Genomic DNA, 21,043 nt, shown 5'->3' with positions numbered 1-21,043 from the left:
GGGAGTTGACAATGAGAACTCTGGGGTCTAATCCCCAAGCTGGGCTCCCTAGCAGAGAGCACCAGAACTGAAAAAAGTACCCACATAATATCTTGGTGTGAAAAGCAGTGGGGTTGCTTTCTACCAGGGAGAGACTGCTAAGAATGCAGGCACTCTCTTAAAGGGCCAATGCACAAAATTCCATTTGCAGCCAGTCATTCACCTTGTGCTCTGGCAGAGGAAGGGCAGAGTGGACTAGAGCTGTGTGAGCAGAAGCCAGGACTGGATGTTCTGGGGTTAGAGCTGAGAAGGCAGACACTTCAATTTTCTGTGTTGAGTCATTCCCTCATGCTTTGGAGGTTATCTTTCTCACGCACACATTTGCTATCCAGGAAATCTTGCTTGAGGGGAAGACAGTCAATCCTTCTATTGGCAAATACCTTGCCCCATTATATGGAGTTTTTGAGGCTCATTGTGACACTGAGAATAACAATTAGCTTCCAGGCAGAAGCAAATGCCCCACCTTATTGTCAAAGCTCTTGACACATCTGTGGACAGTTGCCTGAGGGTTATTCAAGACGAAACTCAATCAGTATTCAGGCAGAGGTGGTCTCTGGAGGCTTTGAGTCTGACTGATCTAATTACAGCATTTGCCACTCACCTGTACTAGAGATTGAGATATGTAGCCTACCTAATAAATAGTCACAAACCCAAGTAGGCAGCATAAATGAGAAGACAAAAAACAGACAAACAAACAAACAAACAAAACCCAAACTGAAAGAACAAGAGAATTATCCAGAAGAAGAGAAAAATGAAAAGGAGATAAGAAATTTATCTGATACCAGAGGCCTGGTGCACAATTCCGGGACTCCCACAGCCAGGCCTGCCTTCTTGCAGTCTGGGAGCCCTCAGCGGATGTCAGACTGTCAGTTTAGGCCCACTGCCCAGGGGGCTTAAACCAGCACGTGGACATCCTTAGCATTGCCATGGAGGCAGTAGAGGCTCCCGCCACCACTACTGCGCTTGCCAACCATAAGCTTGGCTTCTAGTTGAGTGGCGATCCCCCTGTGGGAGCACACTGACCACCAGAAGGCAGCTCCTGCATTGAGTGTCTGCTCCCTGATAGTCAGTGCATGTTAGTTGATTTGCATATTAGCCTTTTATTATATAGGATAGAGTTCAGAATAATGATGGAAAATATGCTCAATAGCATGAGAAAATATATTGTAAATACGAAAGTGGAAATAAAGAATGGCATAACACAAATAAAGAACACGTTGGAAGGAAAAGACGCATATTAGGGGAAGATGAAAATTAGATCAGTGAATTAGAAGATGAGATCAGTGAATTAGAAGGGTAGGAAAAAATCACTCAAATAGAGAACCAAAAAGAAAAAGCAATGAAAAATCAGAGGACAGATGTGGGACAACATTAAAGGTAGTAGAGGTACCAGAAGAGGCAGAAAGGGAGATGGGGAAAGAAAATTTGTTTGAATGGCAAAAAATTTTCCTAACCTGATGAAGAAAAAAGTCACACAAGTTCAGAAGGCATAGAGAGTCTCAAGCAAGAACACAAGCAGGCCCATGCCCAGACATAACAATTAATTTCCCAAAAATTAAAGACAAAGAGAGAGTAAAAACAGAGGAGAAAAGCAACCTGTTACCTACAAAGGAGCTCCAATAAGGCTATTATATGATCTCTCATCAGAAACTTTATAGGCCAGAATGGAATGGCATGAAATACTCAGGTCATAGAAAGCAAGGATCTGAAACCAAGATTACTACCCTGTTTCCCCGAAAATAAGACAGTGCCTTATATTAATTTTTGCTCCCAAAGATGCGCTAGGTCTTATTTTTGGGGGATGCCTTATATTTCACTCAGAAGGAAACCTATGAGTAGGTCTTATTTTCGGAGGATGTCTTATTTTCGGGGAAACACGGTATATTCAGCAAAGCTATTACTCAAAATAATCTGTGATATAAAGATCTTCCCAGACAAAAAAAAATAAAAAGGCTAAAGGAGTTCATTACAAGAAATAATAAAGATACTGCTATAATGAGAAGAAAGAATGGAGAGAGAAACCTAGACATACACAATTAAATGGCAATAAATATGTACCTATTCTAAGTAATAAAGAGTTAATATGCTAATTAGACTGGACAGCAGAATGAAGTTTTGGACAACCTTCCAGAATGACCAATGGGCAGGGCCATGGGGGAGGAGGGACTGCTGAGGCAGCCAGGGCTGCAAGAGCCAAGTCCCTTGCATGAATTTCTTTTATCAGACCTCTAGTCAATAATAATCTTAAATATAAATGGATTAAATGCTCCAGTCAAAAGACATAGGGTAGCTGTATGGATACAAAAGCCTCAGAACAAAATAATCACACAAGAAAAAAGTAAAGGGATAAATTTTTTTTTTCTGTGCAAATGGAAGTGATAAAAAGCCAGAATAGTAATACTATTAGTAGTAGTAATAGTAATAATCATATTTAACAAAATAGTTTTCCAAATGAAGGCTATTACAAGAGACAACAAAGGTCATTACATAATATTAAAGGGATAGAGCTAGCAAGAGGCTATAACCCTAGTAAATATAGATGCATCTAATATAGGACCACCTAATATATAAAATATATAAAAAAAACTTTTAGAGGACTTTAAGGGAGAGATTGACAACAGTACAGTCATAATAGGAGACTTTTGCACCCACTGATTTCACTGGATAGTTCAGAACAAAAATTAATAAGTAAACAGTGACTCTAAAAGACGCACTGGATCAGATGAACTTAATTAACACTTATAGAACATTTCACTCCAAAGCTGCAGCATATACATTCTTCTCAAGTGCCATGGGTGATTCTCAAAGCTATGACACTAAGTCAGGGCAGAAAATAAGTCTCTACAAGTTCAAGAATATTGAAATCATATCAAGTATCTTTTCAGATCATAGTGAAATAAAATTAGAAATTAACTGTAGTAAAAACACTCAAAAACATTCAGTCACATGAGGCTAAATATCATGTTATCATACCTAATAAAATAGAAATATGCAAATTAACCATCACTCCGTTCAAGCCACGCCCACCAGCTAATCAGAGCAAGTATGCTAATTAACCCCAACCAAGATGGCTGCAGCCATAGAGAGTAGTTGAGAGCTTGTGTTTCCCCGGCAATAGAGGAAGCCAAGCTTTCTACACACCTTGGCCAGCCTCCACTCTAGGCTACAAAGTTTAAATTATAGAAGGTACATAAGTCCCAATGGAAATGGCTGCAGGCCATGGAGTGAGCAGAGGGCTTGACTCAGCTCCAGGTTACAAAGTTTCAATTGTAGAAGGTAAATAAATTCCAGATACCAGGGCCTCCACTTGGGTCACCAGGGGGCATGGCTGGCCTGCAAACCACCATAGGCCCCTCTCCCAGGCCTCCCTATGCCCCAAGGGAATCTCCACTCTGATCCAGGATACCCTTCAGGACAAGCCAGCTGGCCCCCACCCATGCACCAGGCCTCTATCCTATCTAATAAAGGAGTGATATGCAGATTGACCATCATTCCAACACACAAGATCAAGATAACTGCCCCCATGTGGTCAAAGATCTTGCCCCATGTGGACACAAAATGGCCACCACAAAATGGCCAGCAGGAAAGGGCAGCTGGGAGGGACCAGGCCTGCAAGGGAGGGCAGTTGGGGGAGATCAAGTCTTCAGGGGAGGGCAGTTAGGGGTGACCAAGCTGGCAGAGGAGGGAAGTTTGGGGCAAACAGGCTAGCAGGGAAGCAGTTAGACATAAATCAGGCTGGCATGGGAGCAGTTAGGGGCAATCAGGAAGGCAGGCAGGCGAGCAATTGGGAGCCAGCAGTCCTGGACTGTGAGAGGGATGTCTGACTGCCCATTTAGGCCCAATCCCACCAGGCAGTCGGACATCTCTTGAGTCGCCCAGATTGGAGAGGGTGCAGGCTGGGCTGAGGGAGACCCCCCTTACCCCGGGCATGAATTTCATGTACCAGGCCTCTAGTTAAACAATAATGGGTTACCAATGAGATCAAGAAATAAACCAAAATCTTCCTGGAAACAAATGAAAATGAACACACAACAACTCCAAATCTGTGGGATACAGCAAATGCAGTCCTAAGAGGGAAGTTCAAAGCACTACAGGCCTACCTCAAAAAAAAAAAAAAAAAAAAAAAAAAAAAAAAAAAAAAAACCAAGAAAAATTAACAATAAACTAACCCTACCACTTACATAATTAGAAATTGAACAAGAAAAGCAAAAAGTAAGTAGGAGGAAGGATATAATAAAGATGAGAGCAGAATTAAATGATATAAAGAAAAAAATACAAAAAAAAAATCAATGATACCAAGAGCTAGTCCTTGGAAAGGATAAACAAGATTGCTGAACTGTTAGCAGAGGACCCAAATAAATAACATCAGAAACAAAAGCAGTGAAGAACCACTGACTACACAGAAATACAAAGGATTTGTATGGAAATATTACGAGGAACTATATCCATTTCACTATGATCTGAAAAGATGCCAACAAGCTGGACAATGTGGATGAAATGGACAAATACCTAAAAACAAAACAAAAATTTTCCAAAACTGAATCAGGAAGAATCAGAAAACCTGAATAGGCCAATAAAACTGATGAAATAAAAACAGTAATGAAAGAACTGCCAAGAAACAAAAGCCTGGGTTCAGTGGCTTTGCAGGGGAGTTTTATTAAATATTCAAAAGAAGAACTAACACCTGTCCTCAAGCTATCAAGAAAATCCAAGGGGAAGGAAGACTTTCAATTCCCTTTTATGGGGTTGGAGGCCAGCATTATCCTAATTCTAAAAGCAGATAAAGACACTACAAAGAAAGAGAATTACAGACCAAAATTTCTGATGAATATAGATGCTAAAATCCTCAACAAAATATTAGCAAATTGAATCCAGCAATATATTAAAAAGATCAGACACCATGACCAAGTGGGATTTATTCTAGGGATGCGGGGCTGGTACAATATTTGCACAGAAAAATATTGAAAGATCAAAGCCACATGATCATATCAATAGATGGAGAAAAAACATTCAACAAAATCCAACATCCATTTTTTAAATAAAAACTCTCAGTAAAGTGGGAATAGATGGAGTATACCTCAACAACACAAAAAAGGCCATATATGATAATCCTACAACAAACATAATTCTCAATGGGCAAAAAGTAAAACCATTTCCCCTAAGAACAGGAATAAGACATGAATGTCTGCTTTAACCATTCTCATTCAGCATAGTACTGGACATCCTAGCCACAGTGATCAGACAAAAAGAAGAAATAAAAAGCATCTAAATTGGAAAGGAAGAAGTAAAACTCTCAATATTCACAAATGACAGAATATTGTACATAGGAAGCCCTAAAGACTCCACCAAAAACTATTAGATTTAATAAATGAATTTGGCAATGTAGCAGGATATAAAATCAACACCCAGAAATCTATAGCTTTTTATACACCAATAATGAATTCTCAGAAAGAGAAACTAAATGAACAATTCCATGCAGCAATAGCAAAAATAAGATAGTTAGGAATAAACTAAATAGAGGAGTTAAAAGATTTGTTATTTGAAAACTACAGGAAGTTGAAAGAAGAGAGAGGAAGATATAAACAAGTGGAAGAATATACTGTTTCCATGGATTGGTGGAATTAACATAATTAAAATGTCCATATTACCTACGTCAACCTACGGATTCAATGCGATCCCTATTAAAATACCAATAGCATATTTCACATTGAAAATAAACACTCCAAAAATTTACATGGAACCAAAAAAATCCCCGAATAGCTGCTACAATCTTGAGAAAAAAAGATTAAAGTTGGAGAAATCACAATACTAGATATCAAGTTATACTACAATGCCACTGTAATAAAAACAGCCTGGTACTGGCCCAAGAACAGGCATATAGATCAATGGAACAGAACAAAGACTTTAAAAATCGATCTAAGCCATTACACTCAATATTTGACAAAGGAGGCAAGAGCATACAATGGAGTCAAGACAGTCTCTTCAATAAACAGTGTGGGGAAAATTGGACAGATACATGCTAAAAAATGAAACTAGACCACCAACTTACACCATGCACAAGAGTAAACTCAAAGTAGATAAAAGACTTAAATGTAAGTTGGGAAACCACAAAAATCCTAGAAGAAACCATAGATAAGAATCATCTCAGGTATCTCTCATAGCAATATGATTATGGATACATCTAGGGCAAAGGAAATTAAGAAGAAAATAAACAAATGGGACTACATGAAAATCAAAAGCTTTTGCACAGCAAAAGAAACCATCAGCAAAATAAAAAGGCAGCCCACTGTATGGGAGAACATATTTGGCAATGATACATCTGATAAAGGGTTAATGTCCAAAATATTTATGTAGTTATTGCTATTGTATTATTCATATTTATGACACCCCCCCCCCTCATTCTTAAAGAAATTTCTGTAATACTGGTTTGGTAATCATGAACTTTTAAAAAGGTTTTTCTTGTCTGGGAAGTTCTTTATCTCCCTTTTGATTCTAAATGTTAGCCTTGCTGGTTATTCTCCCTGCCCCTGCCCTCTTTTTTTTTTTAAAATATATTTTTACTGATTTTTTACAGAGAGGAAGGGAGAGAGATAGAGAGCTAGAAACATCGATGAGAGAGAAACACCGACCAGCTGCCTCTTGCACACCCCCTACCAGGGACGTGCCCCCAACCAACGTACATGCCCCTGACCGGAATTGAACCTGGGACCCTTCAGTCCACAGACCGACGCTCTACCACTGAGCCAAACTGGTTTCGGCTGCCCCTGCCCTCTTGATCTGGTTGTTAATCTATTGTTTAGTTGCATGTTATTTAGCCTCCATATGCTTGTCTGTTTTTCAGTTTTCTTCTTGCAATAGATTTCTAGTGATTAGAGAAAATTTTAGGATTTCCAAGCATTGTTATCTGACTGCTTCTGGGACACAGATAAAAGCTTTCCAATGACAAGAACTGATTAAAAAATAAATAAAACTGGTGAGTGGCCCAGAGAGCTGAAAGCCTCAAAGGAAGCTCCTCATCTCCAGAGGGTTCAGAATACAGATGACTCCAGTTGGCCCATCACCCACGTGGGCCTTGGGAGTAGGCACGATGGGAAGGGTCCTTGGGGATAGAGAGCTGTGTGCTCCCAGGAGCAATTGGAAGGTGTTCCTGCCAATTTGGACAGAAGAACTGGAGGTTCATCTGTGAACCCACAGCACTTGAGACCTACCAAAACCTTTCTTCCTTTCAGGTCCCTCTCCATGGAGCAGTGCAGACCCAAGTATGGAGATAGCAGCCACTAGAATGTCTCAACAAAACCAACTTTATTCATAACTGACGCACAATGCCCCACAGGGGCTGCTCCTACCCCAAACCCAGGCCCACCCCCACCCTAATGGTCCTGCCTTCCATCTCTATTTCTCATGTCAGTAGAACAGCCAGGATCAGCACTGGGGGACAGCCAGGTCACATGAAGCATGCCCCGCCCCCTCGCCCCTCCAGCTGGCTACAGTGTCACTTATTACTCATCCCTGCGACCAGGTCACACTTTTTCTTTTGAGGCTTTGAGGAGCAAACCAGCTCCAGAGCCAGTGTTGGCCTCCCACAGACCCCCAGGTTGGCCGCTGTGCAGAGGGTCTTCTCAGCATGGGTGGGGCCTCCTCCCAGAGCACGCTTCCGAGATTTGGAAGCTGCAGATGAAGCTCTGCTGAGGCCTAGTGTCTGAAAGAACTGGGACTGGGCAGCACCCCGGGGCCCCCGACCTCCAGGGCAGGCCAGGCCCGAGCCAGAGACAGGACTCAGCGAGAGCCCACAGGGCAGCAGGCTATTAGGAGAGCCCAAGAGGAAGGCCAGGCTGGGGAGGTCCTCCTCGTCCTCACTGAACCTGTCTGGACCAAGCGTCTCCCTGACAAGAGAGGCCTCTCTGGGAACACAGGCGGCCCTGGGTGCCCGTGCCGAGTAAGCGGGTGCGTGGCCCTGGGGAGGAGGAGGGGGGCATTGAGCCTGGAATGGTGGGTGCTCCTCAGGCCCCGAAGAGACAGCAACAGCCTGGGGCCTTTGATGATCCTGGAAATCAGTCTCTGGTGGACAGGCTTTGTCACTGACCCCCAGCTGAGGGCCATGGTCACATCTTTGGGCATCTTGGCCTGTCTCTGACTCAGAAGGACGTGAGTCACACAGGGGAGCACCATGACTCGAGGGTGCCTGCATGCCCCCCTCCTTGGAGGCCAGGAGTCGCTTCTCTACCAACTGGAGGAAGAAGGGACAGTGACTGTGCTGCACAAGTGTGAGAGGAGGAGGAGCGGGCGATGGGACAATGGCACTGGGGGAGGGGAGGAGGTGACACCATGCCTGGAATCCATGACAGTCATGAGGCTCTCCTCCGTCCCCTGTGCCACATTCCTACCTTCTGGGCTCCCATCCTCTCCTTCTCTCTGTTGTACTCTCCTTCTTGTCATTCTGTACTACTCTCAACCAGAGCTGGACCTAGGCTGCCTACAGGCAGGGGTGGCATGGACAGAGGCTGCTCCTTGCCCTGGTTTACCTGGGTGCTCCCTCTCATGGCTCCCTGAACCCCTGATCTACCTGGAGTTCCTCCTTCCCAGACTCACCAGGGCCTGTCCCTCCTCTAACTCCCCTGGGGTCCCTGGGTCCTATGGCTCACTTGGGGTCCCCCCCCCCCATCTCCCTAAAGTCCCACCCTCCCCTGGCTCACCTGGGCAGCAGTGAGCCCTTCTTCCTGCTCCAACTCCTCAGCTAGGGCCAAGGGGTCCTGCTGTGCATCTGGGGAAATTATTTGTTCCATGAATTGAGGGTGGATGACCGCCTCCACCTGGGACAGAAGGAAGCAGCCATTAGCCCCTTGGCAGGGAGGGAACTGGGAGTCAGCGGGGCCTGGAGGGCAGGTGGGAAAGCCGAGACCCATCCCGTCCTCCTGCACAGGTGGGTGTTTTACTCCATCATGGTCATTAGGTACACACACAAAACACACACACACACACAACATACATATACACACAAAGGGCATACCCATATGAACACAGCATACACCACATCCACACAAAGCACACATATGCACACACAGACACACACACTCTCACACTCCCAGCTCAGGAGCAAAGAGCAGAGCCCAAAACCATCAGTCTGGGCAGAACCCAGGTCTGGGGGCAGCAGTGCCACCCTCTGGGATCTTGTAGGCCCAGAGCTGCTAGCCAGCTCACCTGGGTGACAAAGTCTTCCTGGGAGCACAGCTGGTCCAGGTAGCTCAGGAGACCCTCATCCTGCAGCCACTCCTTCACTTCATCTTCCCATCCTTCACCTGGTGTCTCTGTGGCTGAGTGGGGCAGTCCCAGCAGATTGTCCATGATGTCTATGTACTCTCTCACAGCCTCTGGGGGGATCTCATTGGGTGACTTAGTCTCCTGGGGTCGTTGGTATCTTAGGATGTGCTGGGTGTTGGGTACAGCCTTCTTGGGAGTACTCGCTGGGCAGAAAGGGAAGAGGAGGGAGCGTGAGGGGATAAAGCTCCCACATCCAGAGCATATGATGCTGAGGGCAGTGTGGGGGGCATTAATACGGGTGTGGCTGGATGGGGTCACCTGAAGCCTTGTGACTACTAGTATGTAAGAAGAGTATCCAAGAAAGTCATGTGTGAGGATGTGTGGAACCACTAACTCTCCAAGGGGTCCTATGGCCAGCCCATTTCATGTGGGCCCTTGTCAGGGAGCGGGAGAGAGGATGAAAGTGTGGACCCGGTCCAGACCCCATGGGAACACAGGGCTGCTGAGGTCCAGCTGTCAGCTCTGTTTCCCTTGAAAGATCAAGCTCCCCACTGAAGGAGAAGGGCCGATGTGGGTGACACAGTGGCCTGCGCTGGGCCCTGTTGCCTTTGGCCACGGGTCCCATGGGAACATGCTGGCATACCTGGTTGTGATCCCACCACTGGGGCTGGGGGCCCCCGAGGACCAGGTCTCGGTGGGGCAGGAGGAGGCTGGGTCTGCGCCCCCTTCTTCAGCTGCAACTTCTGAGCCTGCATCTGCTCCTCCGCCTCAAACTCCATGAACCTGGGGTGAGGGCACAGGCTGTGCTCAGAGGGAGGCGGCCAGGAGCCCTGCACAGGCAGCAACAGGCGGAGAATGGAGAGCAAGGGCCTTGGGGCTGTCAGGGCTCGGATCCTGGAGAGGCAGGAGGCTGCTGAGCACATTGCTGCACAGCCCCTCTAGCTGGGGTCTGGCCCCCAGGGTGGGGCATCCCCTCCCCAGCCTGTCCTGAGCCTTCATGTCCAGCCCAGGTTAGGTCAGCCTCAGAGGAGGGGGAGCTCCCGGGAGGTGGGACAGGAGCACCCACACTCTGAAGCTGAGGGAGAGGCTTCCCCAGGAGGAAGTGCCTCTGGGCTGCAGCGACCCTGTGCTGAATGACACCCTCCCACCCCCTCCTCTCTGATGAGTTCTCACAGCTGGACTCTGTCCCACAGTCAGTCCCCCCCCCCCCAACCCCCCCCCCCCCCCCCCCCGCCATCCCCAGCTGTGGGGACCAAGGACCCTGACTCACTTTTCTGCCATCTCATAATAGATCATCCGGTCAAAGTTGCTCTTGCGCTGCCATTCCTGCATGGCCCGCCACATTCCCTCCTCCAGCGTCATGGTGGGCTTCAGACGGGACAGGGACCGGAGCACTGGGCTATAATGCCTCAGTGTCAATCACAGCTACAGTCTGGCCTCCACCCACCTGGTCACCCCATCTCAGTGGAACCAGTTTCCCACTTCCACCCGGCAGGACTCAGCACTGGCAGGTGAAGGCAGAGGCCTCTGTGTGCAAAGACCAGCATCCCTGCTGCTGCTGCCACAGCCTCACATTCACACCAGCCCGTGAACTGGGACAGGAGGTGGCCTCGTAGGCACACCCAGCACTGGAGCAGTTGGGCTTTGGGAGTGCTTCCTCATCAAGATTGCCCTTTTAGAGACAACAAAACAATCCCCAGAGAAAAGAAAAGGAGGAATCACCAAGAAAGGAAGTAAGTGAAACAGAAGCATGCAACATGACAGAAAATAAATTCAGAGTAATGGTCGTACAGTTCATACACCTGATGAATCAGAAAATCAGCAAGCTATGCAAAAATCAGAAAGAAATGAAAAGCGATATAGATACAATAAAAAACACCATGGAAGGTTTCAACAGTCAACTAAAAGAAGCAGAGGGCTGAATTAGTGAGTTAGAAGATAAAGTATAGAAACAAGCCCAATCTGAACAACAACTGGAGAAAAAAAAATTAAAAAGCAGAAGAGCTTAAGGGAGCTGTGGGACAATGCAAAAGGAAGTAACATATGTATAATAGGGCTGCCAGGAGGACAAGAAGAGAAGCAAGGATTAGAACATTTATTTGAAGAAATAATGACAGAAAACTTCCCTGATTTGAGGAAGAAAAAATTACAAAGGTAGAGAGTCCCAAGCAAGATGAATCCCAAAAGACTCACATCAAGACACATCATATTTACAATGGCAAATTAACAACAAATAGAGAATCTTAACAGCTGCAAGAGAGAGACAGAGCGTTATCTACAAAGGAATCCCTATCAGATTACCAAATGGTTTCTCAACAGAAACACATCGAGCTAGAAAGAAATGGAAGGAGGTATACAAAGTGATGCAGAGCAAGGGACTGAATCCAAGAATACTCTAGCCAGCAAGTCTATCAATCAAAATTGAAGGAAAAATCAGGAGCTTCGCAGACAAAAAAAAAAAAAAAAAAAAAAAAAAAAAAAAATGCTAAGAGAGTTTATCATTACCAAGCCAGCAATGCAAGAAATGCTAAAGGAAATGCTGTAAAAAGAAGAAATAAAAAGGTAAGAAGGAACGCATTAGAAATGGCTCAAACAAGTAACTTTCAATAACTTTAAATGCAAATTGACTAAATGTTCCAAACCAAAGACATTGAGTAGTTGAATGGATAAAAATCATATAATTACTGTCTACAAGAGACCCACCTCAGAACAAAGGAATCACACAGACTGAAAGCAAAGGGATGAAAAAATATCTTCCAGGCAAATGGAAATGAAAAAAAAAAAAGGTTGGGGTAGCAATACTTATATATGAAAAAATAGATCTCAAAGTGAAGGCCATAATAAGAGATGAGGAAGGCCACTTTATAATACTAAAGGAATCTATACAAGAGGCTATAACCCTGCTAAAAATGTATGCATCCAATGCAGGAGTACCCAAATACATACAAAATCTCCTGGAAGATATCAAGGGAGAGATCGACAACAATACAATCCTAGTAAGGGATTTTAATAGACCACTGACATCACTGGATAAATCCTCCAGACAAAAAATCAGCAAAGAGCCGGGACCAGTTTGGCTCAGTGGATAGAGCGTCGGCCTGCAGACTGAAAGGTCCCGGGTTTGATTCCGGGCAAGGGCATGTACCTTGGTTGAGGGCACATCCCTAGTAGGGGGTGTGCAAGAGGCAGCTGATCAAGGATTCTCTATCATCGATGTTTCAAATTCTCTATCCCTCTCTCTTCCTCTCTGTGAAAAATCAATAAAATACATTTTAAAAAATCAGCAAAGAAATAGCAATCCTAAATGACTCACTAGATCAGATGGACTTCATTGACATACTGAGAACATTTCACCCCAAAACCGCAGAATATACATTCTTCTCAAGTGCACATGGGACAGTTTAAAAAATAGACCACATATTGGGTCACAAGCAAAGTCTCCGCAAATTCAAGAAGATTGAAATCATACAAAGCATCTTCTCAGACCACAATGGCATAATATTAGAAATAAACTACAGTAAAAACCATCCAAAAACACTCAAACACTTAAAAGCTGAATAGCATGCTATTAAATAATGATTGAGTTAGCAAAGAGATCAAAGAATAAATTAAAAACATCCTGGAAACTAGTGATAATAAAAACACAACAATCCAAAATCTATGGGACACAATGAAAGTAGTCCTGAGAGGGAAGTTTATAGCTCTACAGGCCTACCTTAAAAAACAAGAAAAAAAAAATAGTAGTAAATCATCTAACTCTACAACTCAAGAATTAGAAAGAGAGCAACAAGAAAAGCCCAGAGTGAGCAGAAGGAAGGAGATAATAAATATCAGAGCAGAAATAAATAACCATAGAGACCAAAATAAACAAACAAACAAAAAACAACAACACAAAAGATTAATGAAACCAAAAGCTAGTTCTTTGAAAGGATAAAAAGATTGATGAACCTCTAGCCAGACTCACCAAGAAGCAAAGAGAGAGGACCCAAATAAACAAAATCAGAAATGAAAGGGCTAAATAACAACAGACACCACAGATATAAAAAAGATTGTTGAAAAATACTATGAACAACTCTATTCCAACAAACTAGACAACCTGGAGGAAATGGACATATTCCAAGAAAAATACCACCTTCCAAAACTCAATCAGGAAGATTCTAAAAATCACAATAGGCGGATAACTATGGAAGAAATTGAAGCAGTCATCAAAAAGTTTCCAGCAAACAAAAGCCCAGGGCCAGATGGTTTCACAGGAGAGTTATATGAAACATTCAGGGAAAAACTAAAACCTATCCTCCTCAGATTATTCCAAAAAATTGAAGAGGAAGAACACTTCCAAGCTCATTTTATGAAGCCAGCATCACCCTAATACCAAAAATAGATAAAGACAACACAATGAAGCAAATTATAGGCCAGTATCCCTCATGAACATAGATGCCAAAATCCTCAACAAAATTCTAGCTAATCGGATCCAACAGTGCATCAGAAAGATTATATACCAGGACCAAGTAGGATTTATCCTGGGGATGCAAGGATGGTAGAATATCTGCAAATCAATAAACATGATAAATCACATAAACAAATTGAGGGATAAAAATTACATAGTCATATTGATTAATGAAGAAAAAGCATTTGACAAAATCCAACAACCTTTCTTGATAAATACTTTCAAAAAGGTGGGAAGAGAAGGATCATACCTCAACATAATAAAAGCCATATATGACAAACCCACAGCCAACATCACACTCAATGGACAAAAACTAAAACCATTTCCCCTAAGAACAGTAACAAGACAGGGATGCCCACTCTTACCACTCCTGTTCAACATAGTATTGGAAATACTAGCCATTGCTATCAGACAAGAAGAAGAAATAAAAGACATCCAAATTAGAAAAGAAGTAAAACTGTCCTTATTCGCAGATGACATGATAATGTACATAGAAAAGCCTAAAGACTCTATCAAAAAAGTATTAGACTTAATAAATGAATTTGGCAATATAGCAGGATACAAAATTATTGCCAAGAAATCTGTGGTATTTCTATACACCAATAGTGAACTTACAGAAAGAGAGACTAAAAAAGCAATCCCATTTACCATTGCACCAAAAAAATTTAAGACACCTAGGAATAAACTTAACTAAGGAGGTAAAAGACCCATATTCAAAAAACTATAGGACACTGAATAAAGAGATCGAGGAAGATATAAACAGATAGAAGAACATACCGTGTTCATGGATTGTTAGACTCAACATCATTAGAATGTCCATACTACCCAAAGCAATCTATATATTCAATGCACTCCCCATTAAAATACCAATGGCATATTTTACAGACTTAGAATGAACTCTCCAAAAAATTCATCTGGAATAAAAAAAGACACTGAATAGATGCAGCAATCCTGAGAAAGAAGAACAAAATAGGTTGGATCTCAATATCAGATATCAAGCTGTATTACAAAGCCATTTTTTTTCAAAACAGCCTGGTACTGGCACAAGAACAGACATATAGATCAATGGAATAGAATAGAGAACCCAGAAATCAACCCAAACCACTACGCCCAATTAATATTCGACAAAGGCATGAACATACAATGGAGTCAAGACAATTTCTTCAATAAATGGTGTTGGAAAAAATTGGACAGATACATACAAAAAAAGAAACTAAACCACCAACTAACACCATACACAAAAATAAACTCAAAATGGGTAAAGGACTTAAACATAAGATGGGAAACCATAAAAATACTAGAAGAATCCACAGGCAGCAAAATCTCAGACATAGGCCAAAGGAATTTCTTCAATAGAAACCAAAGAGAAAACAAGCAAATGGGACCACATCGAAATAAAAAGCTTTTTCACAGTAAAAGAAACCATCAACAAAACAACAAGAAAGCCCACTGTGTGGGAGAACATATTTGTCAATGTTATCTTGGAAAAGGGTTTCATCTCCAACATTTACAGGGAACTCATACAAATTAACAAAAGGAAGATAAACAACCCAATCAAAAAATGGGCAATGGACCTAAATAGAAACTTTTCGAAAACACAAGTGAGGATGCCATACATGGGGCTGGTAGTGGGAAGAATGTGCCTTTTGAGAGCCTGGACCCCTCCCTCAACCTTCCCGCCCAGTCCTAGGATCAGCCAGCCTGCAGGTCCCTCCCACCGCCTCTGTGATGGGAGAGCTCCAGGGGCGCCCCCTGCCCTGCCCCGTGCACTCACATGAGGAAGCAGGAAAGAGCTTCCGCATCTGGACTCTGGGGAAGGTGCCGCCGGGCCAGGGCCTTGAAGCGCTGCCAACGTCGGAAATTTTTGTACACACTGTTGGGGTTACAGGAGTCCTCCAGCGAGGCCTTGGACTGGGAGGTGGCCAGGCCACCCTTCCTTGAAGCCCCAGCACTCACAGAGGGGACAATAGGGGCCAGCTGGGCAGCTGGCGGTGGAGCTTGAGGAGGAAGGCTGGGACACCAGCCTCCATCGCCGGCCTGGGTGCCTCCAAAAGCCGAGGTGGGCATGATCGTCTCCACCGCAGAGGCTTCTAAGAAGAGGGGTGCAGGACACACAGCACCCCCACAGGCGGCACCTGGAGCATTCCAGTTGGGTGGGGCCTGGGTCAGGACAATGGTCTGAGTCTGAGAGGGCTGTGGTCGTCCCCCTTCTGAGCTGACCTGGGCCATGATGTTGTAAGCCCCAGTCCCAATGGGGCCTTGACCAGCATCTCCTGCCACCAGAGGTGTCCTGGGCCAAGCCTGCAGCACCAGGGGGCAGCCAGGAGGGAATGACGGGGTCTTGGGAGGCGGCAGGTGCTGCTCCCCAGGGGGCTGGTGTGCGGGGCCAGTAGAGGGCAGGGGACAGGGCTGGGCCATGAAAGGAGTCAGGGAGGCACTGGGCTTCAGGATCACATCCGCTCCCAGCGCTGCAGATGCTGTGGAGACAAAGGAAAGGGGGAATGGAGGAGGAGGCCCAGCAAACAGCACTGAGGTGCTCTGGGCCCCTTTAACCGCTGGGGAACCAGGGCAGTGAGTCTCACCAGGGAGGGCCCTTTGGATGGGCAAACGTGGGAGGTGGCAAATGTCCTCAGGTCATGGTCACACTCTGACCTCCAGTTGGGAATTATTCCACTGGAGAGCTTGCTCCCCGTTCGCCAAGGTTCCCTGACCCCTGTCTGTGAGAAGCACCAGCCCAGCCAGCGCTGCCCTGACAGCCTCCCTAAGGACTCCCCGGCACCGACCCTGCCAGCCTCAGAGTCCTGGCCCTGGGAGACGTCTGCTCTGGGGCAACAACCCTAGGCAGACCCACTAGCGGTAGTGACCTTGGAACTCACATATCCGAAGTAAGTTCTAGGCACCCAAAGGGCCTCTGAGAACAGCCGTGTCTAACACATTAGGGCTCATCTGCTCCTCAGTCTTCCTCTTCCTCAGTACAAACCGCCCCCTTTCTGTCCTGGGCTTGCACAACAACACAGAAACACTCGAGTGATGTCTCTCCACAAGAAGGCACAGGAACCCTGATCTAACCCTCCACACACCGCCCAGCATGCACGTGTGTCAGAACACTTAGCACTGCCAGGTCCTGCCACTGGGCCCAGCGCTCAGGCTGCTGGCCACCCTCAGGAGCTCTGTCATTTCACAGCCAGCTATGGCTGCAGAGAGTCAGAGGAGGGCCACGGAATGGGACACAGTGGGGCTGGTGGTAGGGGTTTCCAGAAACTTCCAGAGCTGCTGTCCTGTTAAATGGGTCCTGGGACTGCAGACTGTGTGAGGTCCTTCCTCTCCAGCTCCCAACAGTGGGAAGTGAAGACAGTAGGAAGCAGGTGTGAGCGATGACAGTGGGACACAGGTGTCTGAACACATCCCCGCTCAGAGGAACCAGAGCAGACCTCGTCCAGGGGAGCACGCTGCAGGCCGCACCCTCACTACTGACACAGACATGGTCCTCCTGCCCCTGTGCTCCCCTTCCCCCTTTAAAAAGGAACCCGCTTTCGCAGACCTTCCACGGAACACCGCCCATGCTCCACATCTGTTATCTGTCCCTGAAGCAGGGACGTGGTCTGTCAGCAAAACCCTCATCCCAGTAAAGAGCAGGGCAGAGGGTGGGCCATGAGATGCAGCACAAGAGGGAGTCGGGCTGAAGACCTGGGTGGCACGGGGGGAACAATTGGGGACAGCTCAGGGAAGCGGGCCCTGTCTTGGTGGAAGTTTCCCGGCCGCCCTGCCCGTGTGGAATCCCAGCCACCAGGCAGCTCCCTGGGCTGAGGAGCACTGAGCTCTGGGCTGGAGGCAAGGGAGAAGCTCTGGGCTGCAGCAGGTGGAGGACTTTCCAGCTCAGCCCTCAGGAGGACATTTCATTGTGGACTTGGCCACATACAGCCCCACTAGACAGCTTTCTGGCTAAGACCACCCTCCCACTGTCCCATTCGCTCTAGCGCACTCATTTCAGTCCCTTAGAAAGATGCTGCAGGGCCAGCTCCAGGTACCCCAGAACAGCACCCAGGACTGGGCTTTCCCATGACCACCCTTTCCACCCCCATGACATCGCCCACTACTCCCCCATACACGTGGAAGTGGATCATCTCCCCTCTGGGAAGAATCCACGTGCCTGCTGCTGGCCTTTCTCCACACCCAGGCATGTCCCTGAGCCCCCCTGACCCCCCCTGAGGAGCCCTCCCAGCCAGTGCCGTCACAGGTTCCCACTGGCTCCCAGCCTCCCCGGGTGACAGGTCCTTGGAGGTCCAGTGCTCTCTCCTCCTACTTCAGTCAAACCGTGTTTCCCCAGAGTCACATTTCAATCCCAAGTATTGAGGGACAGCTCAGTGTTTAAAACACACCCCCTCCAGTCTATAGTCCTACCTCCTGCTGAAGCCATCCCCGTGGACTCATTCAGGGACCACCGCTGCCTAGAAGCCTCCACAACGAGAAAAGTCAAGCCGAGGATCCAGAGAGTGACCTGCTCCAACAGCTGCTCAGCATCCAGTGGAGGGAAGGTTTGGGTTTAAACAGTAGAATGTGTGGCTCCTGACCTTCTGCAGCGGGGGAGGGGCAGAGGACCGGTGGGCTGGGGTGGGTTGGGGTTCCATGGAGGGCTCTGATAGGTAGACAAGAACCCGCAGTTCCTTTCGAATTTAAGAGGCAACACCATTGGTGTGTGGCTCTTCGGCACTTTATACATCGGTGATTTTAGATTCACAGTCCAGAGTCTTTACCCGATGAGCCCTTTATCTCCGTTCTTGATACTCAACCTGCTTCCTATCTGGTCTTGGTTTACTTCAACACAGGCTACACTTTCTGAACAAAATTCAGAACATGTGGCCTGAAGAAATAATGGGAACGTATGGCTCACGGATCCCAGTGTTTGAAATTAGGATTGACCCCACAGAGGCAGCATGCTGGGTTGCTGGGTGCACCTCATTCCTTAGGGAGCAGTCCTGTGGCCCCAAGTTCCACCCAGTGCTGGGAGCCCTGCAGATGCAGCCGGCCCAGCCTTACAACCCATCCCCTTTGCCCCAGTCCATCAGGGCAAGGCCTACAGCCTACAGGGCAAGGCCAGAAATCACTGCTTTTGTTTCTCAGAGTATTAGGTTGTTCAATGTTTACTTGTTAACCTTTGATTTTAATGCAATGTTTTAAACAAGTAATGCCTTTGCATCGTTAATAGCCCAATTCTGCAAAATGGAAAATGCTGTGAGGAGTCTCTCCACCTCCTTCTCCTCGGAGCACAGTTTCTTTCCTAATGTTATCTGTTTCCTTTTAGTCTTTCCAGAGATGTATCATGCAACCAAAAGCAAATGCATGCTATTTTCATTTTTACAAAATGCTCAGCTTTTTCCTCCAGTTAAAAATTAATACATGTTCCAATACATTTATTTTATATGTAGAATTGTTTATATATACTACAATGATTGTCTTTGTACTGGTAGCATGATTTCTCTCTTTATTTCTGGAGGCTAGATTCTTAGAACAAGAAGTCCTAGAATCCCTTAAAATTCAAAGTACATGAAAAAATAGGTGGCCAGATTTAGCAAATAAGGGATGCACACTTGAGTTTGATTTTAAGATACACAATGAATTAGTTTTTAGGAAAATTGTGTCCCATACAATATTTGGGACTGTAAATCTGTTTGCTGTTCCCTGAAATTTAAATTTAACTGGTATCCTGTGTTTATTTGGCAACTCTATCAAACAAGTAACTTATTACGCTATTATTAGTCAGTCACCCTGTAAGAAGAACTCTGAGTAAAGAGACTCAAGCATGTACTGTGGCTTCACCACAAAACACAATTGCACATGCACGTGACATATGCACACTCTTTGGAGCATATGGAATTTGTGAAAGCTGTCTAGGCTAAGTGGGGTTAAGGACAGAAATAAGAGACAGAGGACAAACATTCTGCTTTCACAAGTTAATGGGGTAAACACCCTAAGGTTGTGGCTTTCCTATGTGTTAAAATGCACTACACATGAGGTGGATGTGCATTCTGAGAGGAAGCCAGAATTCCATTCACCATGTCAGCCCCCATTCATAAAAACTTGCACCCACCTCAGTCCGAGTTTGCCAGTGTGAGCCTAGATGCCCTGCTCATTGGTCTCCAAATGTTCTCTCCGCATCATATACCCTTGCTCTTTGGAATCCAGGCTCATCATGCCATGCGGTCCCATCTGCATGTGAATCACGGTCACACCCCTTAAGAAACTTGTTTGATTCTCATTTGCATATTGTGGATAAATGTCAGTTCAGCACTATCCAAATGATAGGAACAAGCATTTGTGTTTTGTGAGAGGAGGGGATTGTTAGGAAATGGATCAAGGGAGATGGGAGGTCACAACTTTGGAGGATTTCAATTTAATCTCTTGGGAGTCAATCTTTAATCCCCCTATAGCAGCAGAATTCCTACTGTTGGTAGGGTGTTGGTGAAGAGAAGAGAGGTTCAGAAGGTAGTTCCACACTGTGAGAACTCATTTAAAAAGAAGCCTTCTGTTGGCACTTAAGAAGTTCCTTGCTGCCTGCAAGGAAATAATGACTCAAAAGAAGCTGAGATGAGAGCAATTCAAGCAAAATTCTGGTGGACTTTATTTCAAAAAACTACTGGAGATTGAAAAAAATGAAAAACTTGAAGACATTTATCAGGATTTGAGCTTTTATCTCAGAGTTAATCTTTTTTTAAAATATATTTTATTGATTTTTTACAGAGAGGAAGGGAGAGAGATAGAGAGCTAGAAACATCGATGAGAGAGAAACATCGACCAGCTGCCTCTTGCATACCCCCTACCGGAGATGTGCCCACAACCAAGGTAAATGCCCTTAACCGGAATCGAACCTGGGACCTTTCAGTCCGCAGACCGATGCTCTACCACTGAGCCAAACCGGTTTTGGCTCAGAGGTAATCTTAAATGACTTTCAACCGATACCTTTGTATTAGAGAGAGATGAGGAAATATTGTACTCAGCTACTCAGAAAAGAAGGCATGTTGCTTCTCCCCCATGTCTAGTGAGTGAACCGATTATGTACAAGACTCTTACTCATGGCTTAGATGGGCTTTTAATGACTCTTCTCAGGGCTAGAGATATAAAAATTGCATTGGGGAAATACTGCAGTCACTTTGTGCTACATCAAAGTCCTAGGCACAAGAAGCAGATGTAATCGAATGAGCTCAAAGGTCGTCAGGGAGGACCTGCCATGGAAGGGGTAGTGAAAAGGGCTTTGGGCCATCTCTCAGAGGATTCCTTCAGAAAGGCCAAGGGCAGGCACTC

The 21,043-nt window shown here is 45.5% G+C and overlaps 1 protein-coding gene across 1 annotated transcript; it reads right to left on the bottom strand.

Annotated features, from left to right (window-relative positions):
- Nucleotides 1-7,531: 7,531 nt before the first annotated feature.
- Nucleotides 7,532-18,161, bottom strand: LOC118708676 (NUT family member 2G-like). Its single transcript, XM_045575032.1, has 7 exons — nt 18,146-18,161; nt 15,519-16,221; nt 10,568-10,696; nt 9,941-10,080; nt 9,238-9,500; nt 8,733-8,849; nt 7,532-8,266 (listed from the first exon to the last, which is right to left on the bottom strand). Exons 1-7 carry the CDS (start codon nt 18,159-18,161, stop codon nt 7,532-7,534), a joined length of 2,103 nt encoding a protein of 700 aa, XP_045430988.1.
- Nucleotides 18,162-21,043: the final 2,882 nt, after the last annotated feature.

Source organism: Pipistrellus kuhlii, unplaced genomic scaffold (assembly GCF_014108245.1).
Source record: "Pipistrellus kuhlii isolate mPipKuh1 unplaced genomic scaffold, mPipKuh1.p scaffold_m20_p_61, whole genome shotgun sequence".
NCBI classification, from domain to species: domain Eukaryota; kingdom Metazoa; phylum Chordata; class Mammalia; order Chiroptera; family Vespertilionidae; genus Pipistrellus; species Pipistrellus kuhlii.
The sequence above is the reverse complement of the archived record's forward strand: the minus strand, read 5'-3'. Positions and strand labels throughout refer to the sequence as shown.

What these genes read in the sequence shown, in the direction of transcription:
- LOC118708676 (XM_045575032.1), bottom strand. An exon ending in AGTGGTGGGATCACAACCAG is followed by an intron (nt 9,501 to 9,940) that starts GTATGCCAGCAT and finishes CTTTCTGCCCAG; the next exon opens with CGAGTACTCCCAAGAAGGCT. An exon ending in AAGGGCTCACTGCTGCCCAG is followed by an intron (nt 8,267 to 8,732) that starts GTGAGCCAGGGG and finishes TTCTTCCTCCAG; the next exon opens with TTGGTAGAGAAGCGACTCCT.